General features: G+C 41.7%; 1 protein-coding gene across 4 annotated transcripts in view; it reads left to right on the forward strand.

The window, feature by feature from the left end:
• Positions 1-896: 896 nt before the first annotated feature.
• Positions 897-22,447, forward strand: part of VSTM4 (V-set and transmembrane domain containing 4) — a 32,620-nt gene continuing 11,069 nt past the window's right edge. For all 4 annotated transcript variants that reach the window (XR_007889437.1, XM_051619007.1, XM_051619009.1 and 1 more), the window contains exons 1-7: positions 897-966; positions 5,553-5,951; positions 10,683-10,751; positions 12,146-12,253; positions 15,416-15,449; positions 20,424-20,530; positions 21,257-21,318. Coding sequence is in view for 3 of the 4 variants with exons in the window: in XM_051619007.1 (XP_051474967.1) it covers positions 912-966; positions 5,553-5,951; positions 10,683-10,751; positions 12,146-12,253; positions 15,416-15,449; positions 20,424-20,530; positions 21,257-21,318 (834 nt within the window). In the remaining variant the exon portion in view is untranslated. The remainder of the gene's footprint in view (positions 967-5,552; positions 5,952-10,682; positions 10,752-12,145; positions 12,254-15,415; positions 15,450-20,423; positions 20,531-21,256; positions 21,319-22,447) is intronic.

The raw sequence follows: 22,447 nt of genomic DNA on the forward strand, positions 1-22,447 counted from the left end.
AGGTAGGGCAGGAATAGACTGCTAGAGGCCAACTTCACTTGTCCTTTCTGGCCTGTACCATTTGGCAAAACAAGCACAGTAACCTGTGGTGAGGTGATGCAAATTAAGCTGCTGTTATCAGTTAAATTAGGACTTTTTTCAGAGTGTGAATGTCAGTGGTCAGTAGTTGTGCAGCCATGGCAGAGGGCAAAATTCTCCCAACACCAGAGCACCGTGTGTAATGTCCTAGCATATCCATCCCCATGCCTGCTGAAGGGCCATTCCTGCCTGCCAGACCTCCTTGTCCCCAAACTGCCATCAACAGAACCCACAGAAAGGGAGACAGCCGTTAAGTAGAACTGCCTGGAAATAGCAGTTCTGTTCCAGTTAAGGAGTGCGATGAGGGGAATGTGCATGAGGGTCTGCAAAATTTCTAACACTTCAAGGAAGGCAGAGAGGATGCATAACACAGCGTTCCCTGTCCCACCACCCTGCCTCACAACCCCTAGCTGTCTCACCCACTCCGAAAGAGGCTTTCTGTGGTCAGAGAGGGGAGCTTTCCACCTGCCACCTGCAAAGATCCATGTCCTTTGGGCAGGGGCTGCATGCACAGAGGGAACCTCACAGACTACAGGTACAGCAGCCCTATCTAGCCCTAGTGCCACCCCACAGGCTTGAGAGCGGTGGGGGAAAAGAAAGAAGGCGAGAAAAAGAGGAGGAGAGTTGAAAAGGGGGCAGGACTGTGGGAAAAGCAGAGAAGTAGGGAGGGAAGGAAGAAACCGGAAAAAAAAAAAAAAGGAGGAGAAAGGGGAGGAGATGAAAGGCAAGTGGAGAAGGGAGGACCGGGCGGGGAGGAGGCGAGAGGCCGGGAAGGAGAAGAGGGAGGCAGCTCAGCAGAGAGGGAAGAGACGGGACACGGCGCCCCGCGGGCCATGCGCCTCCTGGCCACGGCGCTGGCCGCCCTGCTGGCCACGGCCCCGGCCCCAGGTAAGCGGCACCGCGGGCGCGCAGCGGCCGGCGCCCGGCTCCGGTAGCCCCTTCCCGGACGGGGCAGCCCCCCTCGGCCGCCTGCGGGACCCCAGGCTCCGCCTCGGGCTGCCGCCCGCCCCTTCGCGCTGCGGAGCAGGGTCCGGCTCCCCCCACACTGTCGGCACCGCGGTAGGGGCTGGGGCTCCGGCACCGGGAGAGGGGGCTTAGCGGGAGACGGGGGAAGGATGCGGGGGGAGGAGGCGCCACCCGGGCACCGCCGGGAGCGGGTGTCCCCGCCGGCTTGCGGGGTCCTCCTCTGCCGCCTCGCACGCCGGGCTGATCCCTCACCCCCCTCTGCCGCTGCTCTCCGAGCTCCCGGCGGCAGCGGTGCCCACATTGACCAGACCCGCAACTGCGTTTTGAAAATAAAACGAAACAACCTAACAGTCCTTCTTACGGCACCTTCTGTGCCAGGCGGGACAACGCTTAGCTGCACCGAAGAACTGCTGGCAAAGTTGAGGCCAAGGGAGATTTGGCATTGATTTTTGCCCAGGTGCCTAGATCCCACAGGCATCCAGTGGAAACAGAACCTGTAGGTCTCACTTGTAAAAACCTTCACCACTCAAGAAGTTTCTGCCTCCCAAGGCAAAGGGACATTGGCCAGCGTTGTACTGTCTTTAACATTCACAGAGAGTCCAGATCTGAACTTCAAGGCATAGTGGGGGTCAGGGGGTGGGGAAGCCCTGCTTGCTCAAGGCTAGTAAGAGCTGGGTTTGGATCTTCACCTCAAAAAGGCAGAAGATGATAGAGGCAGAGGCTTGATTTAAGTCCATCTTTAGTCACTGCAGAAGCTTTCTTAAAGAAGGAGCCTCTAACTGGTGAAATTTGCAGATGGATCCATTCAACTGTAAACACCTGGTTGATTTTTATGATAATTTTTTAAAAGAGCTTTGCTTTTTCCTGGCTCATCTGCTGTTCTTTGTAATTGTAGAGAAGACAAAATAAAGCAGGCTTTGATAGTAACATAGATTCACAGAGCAAACTGCAACAGGGGTAAAAACCATCCCATATGCTTCTGGTGAGGCAAATCAGAGACCAGAAGGTAAAAACCCTGGTAGCATGTATCTCTAGTCCCTTAGCTACCAGCAGGGGCTGAAGAAAAGTCCTCTCAGCCCTGAAGGGTGGGCTGAAGATTCTGCCTGTAAGTCTCCGTGGAAGAAGGAAGAGGAGTCTGTATATAACACTAAACCTGGATTGTGAGCAACGGCGCACAGGAGTAACTCTACTCATGAGTGTCTCCACTGAAATAGCTGGGGTTCTTCCACTCATCAAATATAAGGACCCAGCAGTGACCATCGGTCTTCTGCTACTGTTCCAGCACAGACAGAACAGCCCTGGCAGAGACAAGTTTCTGACTGCTAAAAGTACAATTTGTTATTCCTGAAAGTTCAAACCTAGCTAATACTTGGAATCAAACTGTTTTAAGCAAAAGTGTTCTGTTTTCAAAATAGGATTTTTCAAATTAGAATTTAGTCAGCAGTAACCTTCCCTGACTCCCAACAGGCTAGTGAGACGTGCAGGTGGAAGGTACCGAAGAGACAAACAGCTAAAACATGAGGACAGAGGCAACTAAGTGAACTGGTTGCAAATTGGAGAGATGTGTTTGATGATAAAGCATGCTGCAAAGGAATCCCCAAGTCTTTGACATTCTCCCTTCCACTTTCCTATGAATAGTTTCCCTTTCCAAGCAGAAGCAAGACAAACTTGTGGTGAGCTCCACCTGAGCCGCTACATCATGCTATACTGGGAAGGCAGGAGAAGAAAAACAGTAATTCCTCACTTTAAGCAGCAACCTGAAAGCTAGAAATTCAGTGCTCTGTTGGCACACAAACCTGTACTCAAGTTATGGAGGAGTCTCCTGTCTTGGCAAGGAGCCCATTACAAGAGTAAATCTCATGTTGGGCCTGATCCAGTGCCTGCTAAAGACAGGAGGAACATTTCCACTAGTGTCTGGTAAGCCCTGAATGAAGCTCTTCCGTTCCACAAAATAGGTAAATGACCTCTTTCCTCCAAAATCCACCGCTGTTCCTGCTCCTATGGCAGTGGGAGAACAGAGTCAAATGGACACTGCTGCTCTGTTCTGTATGAAGCATCACCTGGTCCTGCTCAACATGGTATGAGATTGCTGTAAAAGCATCAGGAGATTTCTGAAACTCTCCCCATTTCTGCACTTGTACAGCCACACCAATAGGAGTCACAGAAGAAAGATAAGGAGATGGGTTCCCACTGGGCAGACATGAAGAACACAAAATTTGATAGCTCCTTATAAAAAGGCATGTCTCCAGAGGAAAAGAAGAAGTCTTAGCTATGAAGTATCAATGTTTGTATGGCTGTAAACCACTAGAAAGGGATCAGAAGCTCCACGTACAATGCCTCTTTATCTTATTGCAGAAGCCTCCATCATCACCACATCTGAGTTCCTCTCTGTTTTCTCTTGGGTATTTTTGGCACAAAGTTCTGCCTAGTTTTGAATTAAGCACTGATTCTTTTGCCTTTTATTTTGGGACTCAATTCCACAATTAATCCTAGCCAGCTTTTTCAAACAAAAAGTTCACATGTCAGGAAAATGACATAATTGTTTTTCATTACAGTTTTCTGGACATGCTCATTATTTCAGCAAGAAAGGTTTGTGTTTTTAATTTACCCAAACTGTATTTTTATAAATTACTTATTAAACCTTTATAGCCTAAGTAATTATGAGAACCCCCAGCAATATTTAGTTGTTTCCTTAGCAGCATAACCTTAAAAATTTCATCTTATTTTGATGTCAGGGGCAGCCATCTTCACATGTGCCTGTAAAGCACTAAGGTCAAATAACTCCAGCAAGTAAAAACTGAAGTTTTGTGCCAGGAAAGCTTTGGGTGTTATTTAGCCTTAATTTTAAATTTCAACATCCTGTTCTACTTGTGAGCTTTCTACACTCCAAAACGATCTCTTGCATACACAAACACAATGCAGATAATTATATCAGTAATCTAGGCCATGCTTAGCTGTAGTTTCTTAAAGTTACAATAACCCCTTCTTCTTCAAAAAGAAATAACAATGCCTACCTGGAAAATAATAGACAGTTCAGTAGAGTCTTCTATTGTAATGACCCCAAATAATTATTATGCTATTAATTTTTAGAGGGTTCCTCTCAGACAGCTGCAATGTAACTTCTTGAATTTAGTGGATTTACTTTAAGTAAGGTGATACTATTGACCAGTTCATTTTCCAGCTTCACTGGGGCCATAAAACCAGTGTCTATGCCTCCAATAGTCCTTCAGAAATAGAAGGGAAATGCTTTACTTGCTTATTTTGAAGATAAATATATGTTTGTGTTTTAAGAGCTGATGTCAGACAAGAGTCTCTGCCAAAACGCTCATCCCTTTTGTTAAATGTTCCTAGCTGATGTGCTAGAAAAGTGTCCAGAAATGAAAAATCATTCTCCCAGAATTGCAATTCTCATTAGTATTTGAGTAAAGCAGATTAATATAACAGGAAGCTTAATATTCACATTTTAGAGGACATTTCATGCTTTGCAGAGTGCATTTCAGGGAGTGCTTGCTCACTGTTGAAATATAGTTCTCTCTCTAGTGGATGCCAGAGGACTGGTAGATTACACATTACAAGTCATTTAGGGAACACATTGCCACAATATATGATGGGTCAAAAATAGATCAGTCTCTGACAAGACTAATAAGAGCATTCTTAATGTACATTAGGAAAGAAATAAAATGAGTGTTGATTCCCATGCCTCAGAAAATCATTCCAGCTTAAATCAGTTAGGTCAGGAAAAAAAAATCTTCCTCTAATGAAAAGAGACAGATTTCTTCACTTATACTGGCCCTGGTTAGAAATAAAGCAGCAAGGCAAACAACTGGTTTAAGATATGTTCATGGTGAAGGACAGAAAAACATGATTTAAAATATTTACAATCAAAGCCAAACTAGACTGGACTCAATGCAGAGAAAAGCTATTATGGTAAATAGGGAAGTGGACACACTACTGTATTACAAGAGACTAACAAAGCTCAACAAAGCAAAGGTTGAGACACCAGATAATTGCTTTCTCTATGGAGTTAGGAAGCAAACACTAGAGAAGAAAATGCTATTTAAACTTAACTTAAAGTTGGCACAGGAACAAATGGGCATAAACTGACTATTGAAACAATTCAGCCTGGATATCCTAAGAAGGATGCAAGTCATCAGGAGGCTGGTTGTGGAACAGCTTTCCAAAACATTCTTAGCTCTTGCTCCAGGCTAGTTTTACTTCAGACTGATGAAAGATTATGTGATGTTGGGCCTATGACAGCAGTGAGGTGTCTTCTTCAGACATTAATTAGCAACAGCAAGAACACTACAGCAGACTCACTAAAGGAGGGCCTCGTACTGTCTTTAACATTCACAGAGAGACATAAGATGTCTGGTTCTAAAGCTTATTAAATTGCTGCACACTGCATGGATGTCATCAGTTTACCTGCTGAGGCTTTGTGTGCTGGGACAGATAGTGGTGCTGGTTGTGCCGATATGGAGGATTCTCACCATCTTTTCTTTCCTTTGCAGATGTGTGTGAGGCTTTAAATGTGACAGTCTTTCCGGGACCAACAGTGCGGTACTCGGAGGGAGAAAATGCCACCCTTTACTGCCACATTTCCCAAAAGAGAAAGACAGACAATTTGCTGGCTGTGCGGTGGGTCTTTGCTGCATCACCTACCCAGGAGTATCTGATGATCAAAATGACAAAGTTTGGGTCTGTTCAGTATTATGGAAATTATACTCATCATTTCCACAAGCAAAGACTTCATCTTCTTAAAGAGAAACATGGAACTATGTACAAATTTCTTATTCTAAGCCTTCAGTCAACAGATCAAGGACATTATATATGCAAAGTCCAGGAAATTGGCAAACACAGGAATAAGTGGACAGCATGGTCAAATGGCACAGCAGCTACTGAAATAAGAGGTGAGAGACCACTGATTTAAATTCTAATATTTTTCTTTTCCCATGATCCTTTTTTTCTTTTCTTGCCAGTTCATCCATAAGACATTTGAAGTTCAATTATTTGTGGATATGGAAAGAAGACCTAATACTCAACTTCTTTACTTATACATTGCAACTTAAACTTTATTCAGCCCATAATAAAATGCAAAGTGAGAAGACTGGTAGATTTGTAGAAGATAGTCTATTTCCTTTGCGTTTTACCAGAATAGCAGCAATTAAATGTCCTTTACATTCAGCTAAAGGTTTCTCCAACTTTGCTAGTGGGAATAAACAAATCCCATTGTTATATAAATACAAAGAGAGAAACCAAGATAAATTAACTATTTTCAGAAGAGTATGCAGTGGGTCAGCCAGAAATAGAAGCATTATATTTTAGATATACGATTTACCTCTCTTTTGGCATTTTCATTGCTTTTAGATCTAGTTTGGCAGCAGATTATAAGTATAATTTCTAGTATAACATTTCTAGTTTTGTTTATACCACTTATAGCCAGAAAGCAGAGCCAGAAAAGCAGTGACCAGCCTGCTGGTGTTGAACTTCAGATAAAGAAATGACCAGCAACAAGTAAGGGCTTTGAACTTAGTTGGAAACAGGCCTTCTTTTTGGGATGGATCAGCTCAAATCTAATGCCACCACACCCACACTTTGACAGATGGGTGAAAATGGCTTTTAGAGAACAGAGTCCTTTGAAGGATCAGTTGAGATCAGCAGTTGTGCCTTTAGCACTAACTAGCAAACTAGCCCCCTGCTTGTGGTTTTATAAACAGTAAAGTTAATTTCCCATAGGGCCAACTATAAAGGTAATGCCAAAAGGACAGTTTGGTCCCTGGGTCTGGAAATCCAGGAGTTTCATCCAGCCATCACAGGCAACCTTGTGGGAGAAAACTGTACTTCATGAAGTTTCTGCCATCTCTGTTGCTGCTAAATTTATTGTTGTGTTTAGACTGCAAAGGTTATTTTTGTAGCTGGGAAACTCTAATCCCTCTTACCTAGCTTATGTTTTGGGGAAAGTGGCCTTACCTCTCTGAAACCAGTTTTGCTCTGAGGGAACTCTGTTGACTACAGCCCTTCTCAAGATAGATTTGAACACATTTACATAGTCATAATCCATCCAAAGCACATTCTGTCAATTTCAACTTCTCTGGGTTTTTGTAGCACTTTTGGATTATACATATACCAGGGAGACAAATGTGACAGTAAAAAAAAATTATTGTGGATAGCTTTCAGATATCACAATTTTGATCTATCGGAAGTACAAGAGCAAAGATATGAACAATATAATATAACAAGGGGTAAAGAACAGCTTCACATTGACCAGCAATGTTTAAATGCCTTCAGAAACCATGGCATTAACATAATTAGCTGATTATTACTAGCAATGATGAAAGACAATAAGGATCCAAAGCTGAACTTCTGTTTAGACTTGAGACTCGTTACTTCACCATTCTCACACTGTCTGGTCAGCTGTATTGCTTCTCCCTGCTTCAAACATGACCTAAAGCAGAGCAGGAAGTGAGAGGCAAGGGAGGAAGACTGTGGCCCACCTGTAGACTAAATACTGACAAAACACCCTGTGGGGCTCTGAGGCAGACACTACCACCCCCCTGTCCCTCCTGAGAGTGTATTTTATTCTCATTCTAAATCCAGATTAAAGACACTAAAAGTCTTCTGAAAAATTACACATCTTTAAATGCCATAGCAACTGTTTTACTGCTAAAAGCCTCTTTACTGCAAGCAAAGGACCACCTGAGCTAACATTCGGATAATGCACTGCCAATGTGCAGGACTTGCTACACATGGGAGGGAAAGCAACTCTTTCCAGAGTGGTGATAAAAGTCTCGAATGTCCCCACTGGTAACACTTGGGCTTTTCAAGGAAATTTTCTTCCAAACACATTTTGAATTTTATGATTGGTTACGCTTTTTATTGCAAAGGGATTTACTTATATTAAAATTAGATCCAGGATGCAACAAAAGGAGCAATACAAATTGCTTGAAGCATTTGGATACTTAAATGGTACTGCTTGTGCTTTATCAAATAAGTTAACAGTATTCAAACAAATCACAGTTGCTGTCTTGTCTAACATTTTTTTCCAGTTAATGTGTCTGCATTTATGCAAATATTCAAAATAGTATATTTATGCCAAACCACTAAATTTCTTAGAACTTCTCAAGTGGATGCAGAAACAGCATTTAGGTCCCTTTTTTTGTTCACAACTTGCTCTGGAGAAGACATGGAGCAGTTCAGCATATGGCCTTTGTCAGGTGCCAAGCATAGTGCTATTCAAAGCAAAAGACCTTACCAGGTAATAGCAGTAGATACTACAGACCCAGCTGTAAACTTTTTTTTTTATTATTTGCTAGCAAGTTTTCAGGCATGAATTTGTGTAGAAGTTAAGAATTTGCAAATGCATTTTCTCACAAAACGAATTTATAGAGATATATGTACTGGTGTTGTGGAGAAACATCTGAGTTACAGGGAAAAAAAAATGAGTTACCGGGTATAGTTCCTTAATGTGTAATGATGGAAGTTAAAAGTCTAGCTACATATCTGTCTTTCGGGACAGAATACATTTTTTTTCAGAAACAGAGCCTCATCTGTTGGGGATGGAGTCCTTACAATCTTCTGTTCATGGACTCAGAATTCAACTAAAGCAACTTCGTAGGGTTTTCAGAAAACTCAGCTGAAATTTGAACTGTGGCAGTTTGCCCTTTAGGTGTTATGAGTACAAGACATTAAATAGGATTTATAAAAAAGCTGCTTAGAAATCCATGTCCTGATGTTGCAGAGAAATGACTCTTACTCCAGCCATGCAACATCTAAGCTATGGAGAACCTTTTCCCTCTTCCTACATCTTCTTGTCAAAGGCATCTTTTCTGGGCTTATGTGGTCAGTATTAGCCTAAAAACAAGTTAATGATCTTCAATATAGTATAGAATACACCAGAAAGCAGTTCATTTGAGGAAAAAACAAGACATCAGAAAGATGATTCTCCCACTGCCTTCCTATCAAAAAGGTCAAAATAGTGAGTAGGCTTCTCAGAACGATACGCAGCCCATCTAAACCATCATTTGCAGTTGGATAATCCCTCAAGCCTGCTATGCAAGGTACTTCACATCTCTTAGGAAGTGCAATAGATGTTCCAAATAATTTACAATCCAAGAGAAGAGACTACATGTAGGAGGACAAACAGAAAATTAGGCAGTCAGACTATAATCCAGCTAGCACGGACAACAAAAATAAGTAGAGGTGATAATCACAATGTCTTGTTAGGAAGTTTATGTGTTGGAGTGTCCCATATAACAGAGTCTGAATTATATTAAACATTAGTTACATGTGGTGTTTTCTAACAGTAAAAATGTTGCAAGATACAGGAATGCAAGATTTTTTCCCCCAAAAAATCAACAAAAGCCTTTATCGTCAGGCAAAGTATTCTAAAATACTTGCCAAAAATCTACATCTGTGATGCTTTCATGTGAAAAATGAGTAGATCTATTAAAATATTCAGTATGCGTTTCCCATCCCAACTAAACAGAAAATTTAATTAGTTATGAAAGCAGTTCCATATCCAGTGAGCTAGCCTCACACCTCACATTCTTGCAGGGTGCTCCTTAATGAATTATCTTTCCAGTAAGAAGGAGGTTCAGACCTCACGGGCAATCTGGGGGACATCACCAGACTCCTGTTGCAGTCACTGCTAGCAGAAAAAAATATAAATTTGCCTGGGGAGAGCAGAGAGGGTTTTGAACAGTGATCTAGCAGTCAGAGAATTTAGATTCTAGTACTGTGTTGTACAGCTGTTATGACATTGATGTGCATCCATTTGCCTGCAAGAGCTTTGGAAGGAAGGTAAGTTGGACAAAATCAGGGTCTACAGAGTCAGTCTTGAAGCTGGGGAAATGCTGTCCTATAGGCAGAAACTACTTCAGGGTCAAGCTTTGCTAGAACAAGTTTCCTGTTTTTGAAAAAAGCTGTTCCTGATGTGTCTGGCTCCAAATCAATTCTGAGGAAGCCTTCAGAGGGGTGTCCTTCAGTAAGCTACTGCTCTTCCAGTTACTCTTTCCTTAACCTAAGACTTAGAAATAAACTACATGTTAAAAATCCTTCATAATATATAACTACAAGGGAAAATAAATTCCCATTGACTTGAGCAAAAGTTGTTCATCTCTCTCAGAAGTAGCCTGTTTCAGGACAGACACTCAAATTGCAACCCTAGAGGTATGAGTTCTGAGTAACTGAGAACACAATCAGAATAAAAACAGCTACACAGAGCATTAATAGCAGTTATTGCCCTGGGATACTCAGACACTCCCCACAATGCCATTACAAACCTTACAAGCACATGTCCACCATATTTTAAGACCTAGGCTCTTCTAAAATATGTTTCTGTTATTTCTTCATTTAACTTTCAATTGGAGAGCCAGCCCTTGTAACTTCCCGGAATAAGATGACAACAGGAAGGCAGTCTCTCAAAGCCATACAGCACTTCTGAGGGGTGCCAAGCTAGATGAGATTTGCTGGAAGACATTTTTATAATGCAGTTTTATAACTGAAGTGTTTCATTGAAAGATAATTATCCTGTGAAATAAGGCACGATCTTAGTGCACTGAAGTCTGAGACAGAACTACATTTACTTCAAGAGGTGTCACATACTTTCAGTTCTTATCATGTTGTCTTTGTTTTTTTTGCAGTGATTTCATCAATATCCTCTGATGATTCCACTTTAAGGAAAAACCATGAAGCTTGGAAGTTTTTTGAAGGTAAAGATACATCTAACTGCTACTGGTTGTATACAGATGTTCCTTTAGTTCAATGCTACAGTCCAACTAAAGTGCCCCAGTCAGGCCCAGTTTTTCTAGTTTCTGTACGAATTCAAGTCTTGCCTAAGAAAGCATTGCACAGAGTACAAGGGGTGCTGGAGAAAAGAGAATATGTTTGTTATGGTGAATGGGAAAATAACCTATGCCTGGCTAATCATGCAGTGCAAATAAACCCCCTTATCCAGGAAGGTGCTGAGGAGGTACCAAGCACTCTGCACCCCCACCAGCTTAGAAACTGCTCACCAGATGTGCTCTGCACTGCAAAAGTAGCCTAAAACTCCCTTGAGTTTCAAGCTGAGCAGTATTTTCTGTCTGGTTTGGTAAACAACTGTTCTAGGAGACTGAAATCCAGGATTTGCAGGCAGTTGGGATTTCCTACTCCTGCTCCGGTCCAGAGCACCAGGAAAGCCCCAGCCTGGCATTCATGGCCATTCTGCTGAACTGCCTGCCAGGCAGTACTGCTGCTTGCAGGCTGACCTTGATTCTATAAAGAGCCTTACTGTTTAAAACACAGTTTATAAACTATATTACTGTACGGTATAAGGGGAATGATGCACAGAACTGCAGGTCAGGGGTCTAGTTCCAGCAACACTATTTTCTACAGGAACAATTGACCTCTGAGGCTTTGTTTCCTCTCTGTGAAGCAGGAAAGTCAATATACCTCCCTGAGGACATTTCAACACATTAATGGGTAGAACATGCCATCTCTATTTAAAGGTCTAGTAAAAGCAGAAATAAGTCACTAAAGATTTCTTCTCCTTCTGAGCAAAATACTCCATCTTGATCTGCCACAGCACAACTCATATCAGTTCCAGAGGGAATGTGTTATGGTACGTGAATAAAAGCCAGAAAAGGAGACTGAGGTAGTAGATTAAATAATAATAATACAAAAAGTTATATACAAAAATTTCAAGCCAGTGCTGCCTCCAGAAGCAGCAATCACAGAATTTCTTCCTTCTTCCTCAACCACCCAGCACTCCTGCCCCCACCATTTTTTTTTTTTAAAACAAGTTTGAACTGTGAAGTAATCCAACTGAAGTCCTTTTTGTTGCCTCACCAAATGGGAAAAGAGAGAAAAAACTCAAACCAGCCCTCTCCTCCCTCCTGAAAGCAAGCCCTCTTAACTATACCTGTTTGCATTTATGGGGATTTCAACCAAATTTTAAACTGAGCAGGATACTGAATGAAAATTTCAAGGCTGAATTACTTCTGAACTGTTACCCTAAATCTTTTGAGCCAGTGTCTATTTAGATCTTGTACACATATCTTTTTCTATCCTGTAAGCATGAAACATATGACTGCAACACTGACCATCATCTGTGTTTGGCTTTCAGATTTGTATGTGTATGCAGTCTTTGTGTGTTCAGTAGGAATCATCAGTGTCCTCCTTTTTACACTTGTCATTCTCTGTCAGTCTCTCCTGAACAAGAGGAGATCCACAGGTGAGTGAATTGTCATTTTTGCTGATGGCAAGGCCCTTACCAAAGAGAGAGGGGGGAGAGGGAGAATGCAGAAAATACATAGAAGACAAGTACCTCATTGCCTTGATTTTAGTAAAAATTAAAAAAAAAAAACTGGCCAAAAAAAAAAAAAAGAACCCAAACCAAAACAGAACAAAGGAATTTTGCTCCCTTTGAATAGCTGCTTCAATTTAAATTTGCTTTGGACTTTTCAACATTTTCTGGCTTTGCACAGACATAAATCAAAGCCTGTTGGAATTTCTTTCAAAGATGACCAAGTGTTGTATCATTAAATTGCATTCAGACCAGATCTAGCTAACAATTTGCATGAGTGGCATTTCTGTAGGCAAGTTTAAAGGGGTTTCAAAGTGATTGTGTTCTGTTTTCTTCTCCCTTCCTGACAAGCTATCAGTATTCTTGGGAAAATGGGGGTTGTTATTAGCTCTCTCTCTTTTTAGCATTCTTCAAAACCAAAGCATCATTTTGTCATTCAGATGAACATTTTCATAATAATCTTTAAAGATTGAAGAATACTGTTTCATCCTTCTCTGCCTCAAAGAGGGTTTCCAAGAGAGGCAAAGCCTGAATGAAAGCAGCCCTATAGTAGTCAGAAGTGCTATTTCAGATCTGTTGGGTAGCCCATGCAGGCTCTACTTCCATATTGGTTTAAGAGTGGTTTACTTGAGACCTCACACAAGCTGTGAGGATGATGTACCAGCATTCTTAGCATGTTAGAGGAGACCATAAAGACCATCTCTGAAAATCAGGTTTCAAGAGTTTGGTTAGTGACTTGTCCTGTTAGTGACAGGGGAGAATCATGACCTTGCTGCCTTTTCAGCACTACACACTATGAAGGATTGAGTGACTCAGATACATAAGGGAGAAGACATGTAAGCCAAAAATAGATGTATACAGAAGTCCTTGCCTGACCACAAACACATTTCAGGCTGCAGGTCTTTCTGCTCATGTGCTCAGTTGAGAACTCTGGTTCTAACTGAGCCCAACAACTCTGCTTGCCAAGAGGAAGAAGCAAGATCAACGGTATTCTTCCTGCCCTGTTAAGTGATGACAAAGGTTTTGTGTGAAGGGAATCCCCACACTTAAGTAGGTTGGTCATGGTGAGTCACGCTGAAGCCACAAGCACTGCATACACTGATGTAACCTGGTTTTTCTTGAGCCAACAGTGGGCTAGATTTTTATTCAGTTTTTAGTGATTTATGCTGCTGTAAGCATACAAGCAACTTGGAGACAAGTCCTTTTTACATAGGACCAACATCAGTTGAATATAGAAATAATACAGAATACAATACAGAATAAGCATAGACAACCAAGTAACTTGTTCCCAGGACACCCTATCTCCATACCTCATCTTGCTGGGCAAATCTCTATCAGGGCTTCTTTCTGAACCTCTCCAGTCACCCAGTCCTTGCCACAGGAACACCAGCAACTTCCACCACTCCAGCTTTCTCCCCCAGTTCCTCAGCACTAATACCACAAGGAGGATCATCTGATCTGCCCTGCCCCTCCCTGCCCCGCCCCTCCCCACAAGAACCCACAGCAACCCAAGACCACCCTACCACACCCATGGCATGGAAGAAGAAGAGAGAGGGGAAACTCTGCTCAACCCTGTGGAAGAACAACCCAGCCTGGAACAAAGAGAAACACATACCTGAACTAAAAGGTGGGATTTGCAGCAGGTGAAGGTGGAGATGATAACTCTGGAACATCTATCTGTGAAACCTGAGCAGATCCTGGCTCACCTGACATGAAAAGGGTAATAGTGAACCCAGTTCCTCACCAAAAGAGCTCCCTGGGTTTGATGGGATTGGCAGTGCAGCTGGGGCTGGCCCATAGCATGGGGCAGCTATGGGATGCTGTGGGAAGCAGCAGTGGCTGCAGCTGGCAACCCTTCTGTGGTTTCAGTAGAAGCCTGTGCCCATTTGTTAAAGCAGTAGTTGCTCTTCCCAATCCCTGATTCAAGGGCTTAGAGTAGGGCAAAACAAAATAATACATACCTAAACATGCTCAAAAGCATGTCAACAGTGTACGTGAGCCAAAGGGTCAGGCCTGCTGTCCTCCTGTACATCTGAAAAGGCCAGATAGATGGACACACTGCTTTGGCTGGCTTACACATGGCCCCTGTGTTGGTCCCGGTTCCTAGGGATCTCAGGTCCCCTTTGCTTAGGACTAAAATACACCCCCTTAGTAGCTGTGTAGCCTCCTTAGAATGGGACAATTTAGATAATAACGTATGGAAATATGGAAACTTTCTTGTAGAGTGGGGCATAATCATGTCAGGTTTTCCTGGCCGTTTAAAGAACAGAGAACATGAAGAGTGGGGGGTGTCTATGTTGTATTCAACTTCACGTAATGGCCCAGGGTTGCACCCTCTTTTCCTTCTGAGAAATATGTCGGCAGTAGGTCAGCCAGAAGACCCAGAGCCTTTCCTCCTGCCTGCATGTCTCTGCACTCAGCACACGGCACAGCTTGGGCAGAGCACAGAAGCCACTAAGCCACAAAAGAGCATCTTAATAACCCTGGCTCCTGAAAGGCTGCAGTGGGGAGAGCTGCCCTTGTGCAGGACTGCTGATTCAAAGGAGTAGGAAGTAGAAGGATTTACACAACTCACACACACAGCTGTCAGAGACAGGATAGTGGCTGGACTGGACCTCTGATCTGATCCCAGGATTCAATCACTTTATGCCTGAGCCCATAGTCTAGCTTACATTAGAAGCAGAAGTGGCTCCTGTGGGCGAACGGTTTATTTCAGGCTTCTCAAAATAAATAGAGGCACCACAAGTGAAATAAAAGTCTTCAAAGCAAAATTGCTAGCCTGTTGTGCTTTTCCTTAGCAAGCTGTATTTTGGCTGTGCTGACCACTGGAATGTGTGTTGCCCAGCACTTCCACAGCAATTTTTTGGTGTTGTTTGATACATTCCCCTCTCCCAGGCCTAGATATATCTTTGAGTCAGACTACACTGTAATGCACAACTTCATCTATGTTGAAGATTAGCAGCTCTCCCAGAGTATCAACTTGGCAGCTCCTCAGTCTCAGCAACACAGGTCTATCTGCCCATTCGTAATTCATAATCTGTGTTGATGTGAAGCCACATTATCTTTTTTTTTTGTTTGTTTCTTTAACAGTGAAGCATTACCTGGTGAAATGCCCCCAGAACAGGTAGGAGATTACTCTTATCTTTCCTATAACCCAAAGCACTAGTTCTGGTTTTGTTTTGCTATGTATGCTGAAGAAGAGGAGTAATGTTCTCCAAAATGCCAGGAGGATAAAGAGTCAAGGTTTCAGGACTCATGAATGTGCCTGCAAGCCAACATCTGCTGTGCATAATAAGGGAGATTCTCCTTGGCTATCTAGCTATAGGTCCTGCAAGTGGTTCAGTGACAAACCTCTTGCTTAGACTCTGAATTGCTTTCTGGAGAAGCCTGCTTTCATCCTGTGTGACTTCAGGGTTTCCTAATACCTCTCCAGATGGTAGTGACTTAAACCATGCACATACATAGCACAAACCACAAAGTTACTCAGTGATTCCTGCCCTCAGGAACAAGGAGTGGGGCTCAAAAGCAGATTTTCAAGGCCCACAGTCTATTCCCAGCTGAAGACTCCAAGTGATGTGAAATACTCTACTTCTGCTGCAGTGACTCATCACTGTCTCTTTAAATACCATCGACTGCCAAAAGTTTTTGATTGTGTGGTGCTCTAAAACTGATGTTCATTGTATGATTTTCCTGAGATATAAATTGTGCTAGAACTGTGGTTGAAAATATATAAATAAAGATGACAAGTGTTTTACAAACAAAAAAGATTAAAGAGGGATGCCTCATAACAACACAGAATAAAAGCTGTTTCCCAATTTTCAGTGACATAAAACATGTGTTTCTAGCCTTGTAGTTTAAATACAGTATCACTTGGTATCACAAATACTACTTCCCATACTATCTTTTTAGATACTATGAGATTGAATGCCAAGTACAGCATACCCTAGATCCTTGGATAGTGCAATTTTTAGTACATTCACATGGGATTTTTGCTATATTCAATCCAATCAATACTTGGATGTAAGTGAAGTCACAACAAAGCAACAGAGGGTTCAGGAGAGGCCAGTACAAACTGAAACATCAATGTTATTCATGGATAGATCCTCGTTCTGTGACCCTGACCAGCCATTGTACCATGCCAAAAATTTTCAGAGAAAGCTCAGCAATTTTTTATTTTTCCCTGGATGTTTTCTCTTTCCCCTTTTTTATTAGCTGCTGGGACGAAGTTGTAATTACAGAAACAAAAACAAGAAGGGGGAAGAAATCAAAGTAGATTCGTAGAGAGCACAAGAAGACAAGAAAAATGAGACTCAGCTGAAAAGATGACTGAAAAAATGGAGCATGGCAGTCAAATAAAAAGACTTGTACTACAGAATCTACCTCTCTGGGAACAGATGATATTGTAGTGATACTACTGCAAATACTAAATTTAGGAGGCTGAATAGCATGGGGAAAAAAGCTAGCGTGATTTCTTCAATGTAAAATGGAATCTCCAAAAGTGAAAGAAATTCACTACTCTATATGGATAAAAATATGGTTTAATGTATTTCAATGTGACAAGATATGCTAATGTAAGCCTTGATCCCACAAATACATGTCTAAAGTACAATGACTTCAGGGCTCTAAAATTAAATATATACAAAATTGTTACCAGGATCATAATTTTTATTATGTTTCACACTTGGTGCCATTTATTTTTCACCTTCTGCTCAAAACACAAACCATTAATTCCTTTGAGCTGATTTCTCTTCACCTGTACATGCCTGGTTTTGGAACTTAATTCAACACTTTTAGACCTAAAACCCAGTGTCTAAAGATCTGTTAGGCCAAACTGATGAACTAATTTGCATGAGATTCCTGCCAGTCAAAATGAATAAGCTGTGCAAAATTCAGCCTCGATTAGAGAGGTTCAGCTCCAGTTCCCTTAGTGATATTTCAAACTCAGAGCAGAATCCAGTTTCAAAATTACATTAATAGTCCAGTGTCTAAGAAATATCTGTACTCCCACGGCAGTAATACCTAAGGATCTTAAAATATTTCATGTCTTGACATCATAATGGTGTTTTTACTTAATTGGAATCTGAAGCACAAAGGGCTAAGTGATTTGCCCCAAGTCTCACAAAATAGCCTTGGTAGAAAAGAAAATTAAATCCAGATTTCCTAAGTAGAACAAAGCAATTGTTGGGGTTTTGGTTTGCTACTTGACCAAAAACAAAGAAAAAAATAAGTTAACCAAAACCCATTTATTTCCCACATTTTAAAAATAAACAACTAAATAAAAAGTATAGTTATTTTGAGTTTTCCAAACCACCTAATTCATTTTTTCTGGGGTTTTATTTAAATAACCTCCTTGTTATTATCATCGTCCTTGTCATTAGATAATTTTGTAAATTTTCAGATCCAGAAGGCCTCAGGAAGTGTAGTTTTGAAAACAGGAATGATATTTTTCTGTCTTCTGTATTTGTTTTGGCCTGAACTCTCCACTCCTCCAATGACTGCTTTTTTGGAGACAAGTATTTTGAGGTGAAAAAAGTGTTCACCTCAGAAAACTGTCCATCTCAACACCTTGCTTCCACAGTGCCAAGCTAACACTCTAGGAATAAATTCTGCCAGACTGAACCAGAACCAAGTAGCCAGTCCACCCCTGGCACCTTTCCACACAGCTTTCCTATTTGGAAAACATCAAAATAGCTCCCAGTGCACTTAAGTGAATTTTTTGTTATTGTCCTGCAGACCTTTGACAAGAGGAAATAGATGACTTACATGACAACAGGAAAAGTCCCACATCCTTGACTCTAATAAGGATAGCAAAGGCAAAACTCTAGTAGTTTGCCAGCTCTTGGGGCAGCCGTGACCTCCAGAGCAACTGCTGTCCTGGTACCATGATTGTTACACACCTTCCACAGGTTTTCCTCCAAACTCCTGTATTTTTTTTAGCTCTCTGAAAACTCATTAGATCCTTCAAGAAATGCACAATGTGGCACTGTTGAAATAGAAGTCAGGAGGCTGGAGGAGGAGCTGGAGATAAAAAGCTAACTTTCCTTGTAGACATAGAACACGACAAGCTTACAAAGAGGCTGTGTTTCCAAGCCAAGGAGTATTTTCTGAGCCTCCTTATTTGGTTTGAGGAGCTAATTTCTAAGACAGCAAGTACAGTTATTGTATCTCCCAAAATTAGTTAACCCTTTATGGCCCTGGCATTTAAAAGAAAAGCCTAAACCACAAATACATTTCTCTGTATCCTCACTTTTCCAGTGGCAAAGCAGCAATAACAACTAATGCAATTAACTGACACTAAGCCTTTTCACGTATTGTGATTAAAGTAGCTATATCAGAATAACAGTATCTTTGAGCTACATCTCTGTCTTAAGGACCTTGGATTATTAAAACCACAAACATTAAATAAACCTTTCCCATCCCTTTTTTGGTGTTCTTTGTTCTTCGCAGTTGTGTTTGTGCAATGGAGCCAGGCAGGACAGTTTCATTTCCTGCTCATCCTAAACCATTTAATGTTTTCATTTTAATATTGAAACAAATGTTTTTGTGGGATAGGTTCACAAAAGTGCAAGCAGACTTTGAGTTATTTTAATGTGACCTGCAGTTTACATAGCTGATGTGATTTATGTATAAATAATGAAAACATTTTACTATTTAAACACTTTAAAAGAAGTTTGACAGCAAGCCTATGTTTTGGTCTTAGTACATGGAACAGAACTCGGGGAAAATCAGCAAACCAGAGGCTTTTGGAATCCACACAAGTGTAAATCCAGAGTGATTTTACCAGTGGTAGTGACATTCATTTGGATTTACTGCTGTGTAAAATGATATTTGTTATTTTGTTATTCTTGTGTGGGCAATAGCTGAGACATCTTAACTTTCATTAAGATTTTGGCCCAGTTTGAATATTTTATTCTATTAATATAAAGAGGATGTTTCATTATGCAAAAGAACCTGGAGAGGAATAGCAGCTTGGGATCAATGATTTAAATTTCAGTGAGAACCGTGTTGTCAGTGTTAGGACTATAGAGACCCTAGTTGGATCCCATTGTGTGCTGAAACTCACCAGCACAGAACAGCATCTGAGCAACAACAGCTTACCAAGTCACCTCCACCTCTGTAATCATCATAACTAACTGCTGTACACTGTCGTTCCACCTCAGCTGGAAGTTAAGATTTATTTCATTACCAGTTAAGCCAATTCAGCCTTATTTCACACTAATTACAAGCTAGGAGCACCTGCACAGTCAGTGACCACAGCTCAACAGACACATGGTGACAGTTACTGCAACACGACTGTGTATCCAAGTCCTAAATATTCGAAGTACGATATCCTACCTCAGGCTTTGGGAGATGCTCAGGGTAAAATACCCAGCCCCAGAGGATGTTACACTGTAACAGTCCAAACAGAGATGCTTTCTTGGACAGGAGTCTATCTAGAATAGAGCTTGTACTTTTCCCTCATACCTACTAGTGCTTTTTCATTACTGATTTACTGGAGAGTGACCGAGCTTAGAGACTGTAGCACAGTTTCTTCACGTTCTATGCACTGAGCACACCAGCCTCTTTTAAAAATCTGGCTTTTTCAGATGTGAGTTTGTGAGCTGTCTGAAGACATGCTGCACACCTTCCTGGCCTGCTGGCCCCTCATCTAGTCCTAGCCTAGAAACCACATTGGAGATCTTGCTTTGCCACATGCTTCCTGTGTGACCTTAATGCAAGTCACCTAACCTGTCTGTGCCTCTGGTCCTCGAGGACAGAAGGGTACAAGCTTATCGTGGATGCAGCAGTGGGGTCGTACATGTTTTCAAGGAATAGGAGCTATTGAAAAGGGTCTTGTTTAAACCTGAAATTTTGCATTTTCTGTTCCAGGACAGACCAGATTCCTGAGTTTCTCAGCTAGGCTGTATGGTTGAAAAGGACTCAGATAATTTCCAGCCCCTGTAAGAGGTTTTTCAGTATATGCCCAGGTCAAAATCTAAGTTTTTAAGAAGGGACTCTTACAAGTGGAAGGTGACATGTTTGCACGAACTCAGTGGGACAAGATGTCTTTCCTTCCATTGCCTTCATGTTTCCTCACATCTGGTTCTCTGCTTTGCAGCTCAGGGGAGACAGTTACCAGTGTGACAAGCATGTCCCCTCTACAGCCCAAGAAAGTAAAGAAAAAGAAAGAGAAAACGGAGCAGCCACCAGCCATCCCAGCAAAAGGTATGAAAACAAAGTGCAGAGATATTTCAAGTCCCAAGCACAACCATGAAGGGACAGTCCGTGGGGTAAGTGGCCCATGTCTGCTGCTTGGACCAGGGCTGTCACCTCCCTGCAGCTTTAGGTACTGAAAAGCTAGTCACCGAGTTGAAGCAAAAGGTCTCAGCTGCCAGTAATCAGAGGAGAAAGGGAACCTCTGTAGCAATATTCACCCTACTCAAAGAGAAAATTCAAGTTAGGCAAGATGAAATTTCACCCTAGGGATAGACTGGAGGAAGCCAGCACATTGCACTCCTAAAATTGCATGTGCACTTGGAAGTCAAGCAAGCTGAAGAGATAAAGATCAACCTCTTGGGGAACCTCACTTCCAAAGAGAATTTGCAATTGCCTCCAGGGTCAATCATACAAAGTCTTGCGAGTCCTTTCTGAGCACTGTGAGTTAGATCACAAGTGATCAGTTCTCAGGAGGTATATTTGTTCTGGCTTCTGCAGAAACCCCAGCGTGTTTTCCGTATCAGTTTCTTTAATCTTGTGACTTTTTCTAATTATTAAGTGCTATGCTTCATTGTAAAATATATTACTTGGAATACAGTTAAACTCTGGTATATGTGCATGTAGTTGCTCCTAATCTGCTATGAATCTGTAATTTATAAATTGCTAATACCTATATGAAAAAATGACAATGAATCATGATAATATGAGATCAACCCTTAATATTTATTTCTATAGCTCCGATAGCCAATAATTTTCCTAAGCCCAAGCTCCTGAAACCTCAAAGAAAATTGATCCTGGTAAGTAGCTTTCTGTGACATTATTTTCTTCATGTTCTTCTCTTTCAATACAATTGCTGTAATGTTGCCAAAACTCTATGTTCAGAAACTATAAATTCGCTTAAAAATCATACAAGTCCTTTTCTTTTTTAAAGTAATACTTTTTCAAGTGATGGATTATCGTGGCTCTTTTAATCTTGAGCATTAGGTTACCCTAGATTATGTTTTCCAACTACCTAACACTCTTTGTGTCTACAATTTTAGCCTGTTCTTACATTAAATCTGCTATTGATTCTCACATGCTCCTAGCAGCCGTTGCTTTGAAAAAAAAGTTGGTTACTGACAGATATACAATACTGGTCACATTGCTCTAGAGACTTTTCAAATCAGAAATGAGGTGGGGCTGAATCTGCCCTACAGTGGTATAAGTCAGGAATTGTGGTCTACTTGGCTCCCTATGTAGTTGTTAGAAAGATGAATTAGAGTAGGAGTCTGATGCTCCTAATTCAGACTACAAGCTCTGAATTGTCTTTTGGGCATCCTTTCTCCGTTCTCTGGCAATAGAGAGGGCCCAGAGGAACTGCCTACCTAACTTAGGTGAAGGTGGGTGCCTAAAATTAGGCCATGTGAATAACCCAAACACCTTTGTGATGGCTTCACTTTCAGATGAGGGTTAGAATTGGGAACCTTCCCACCAATTGCCGGTAAATATCCTCTGCCTTTTAAAGCATGGTCAGGGTACAACCCAGGGTACCTGGGCATAACGCCATGTGACTTCAGAACATCTCAGTTAAAATCTTAGGTGACACTACTGCTTGGGTATGGAGCTCACCTCTCCTCTGCTGGTCCTGCAGGGATGGCACCCTGGCAAGGCTCTGCTCATACAGGTTAGTTTTCAGCAGAGGAGAATGTAGAGTTTTGAAAGTTCATGAAAAGAAAGCTTACATTCATGTGTGTAACAAAGCTATGCTAAGAGAAAAACCACACTGAGAGCACTCAGCATCAGGGGACAAGAGCCACCTTGTGCTGTGCACACATGGCATTAATCACTGCACCCAGGCATGTGACTCCATCAGAAATCGGTTAGTCTTCAGCCCTCCAAGGAAAAGCTCTCATCAGTTAAAGCACTCAGACTCTTCCTGCAGGTCAA

The sequence above is a fragment of the Apus apus genome, chromosome 4, assembly GCF_020740795.1.
Source record: "Apus apus isolate bApuApu2 chromosome 4, bApuApu2.pri.cur, whole genome shotgun sequence".
Taxonomy (NCBI): domain Eukaryota; kingdom Metazoa; phylum Chordata; class Aves; order Apodiformes; family Apodidae; genus Apus; species Apus apus.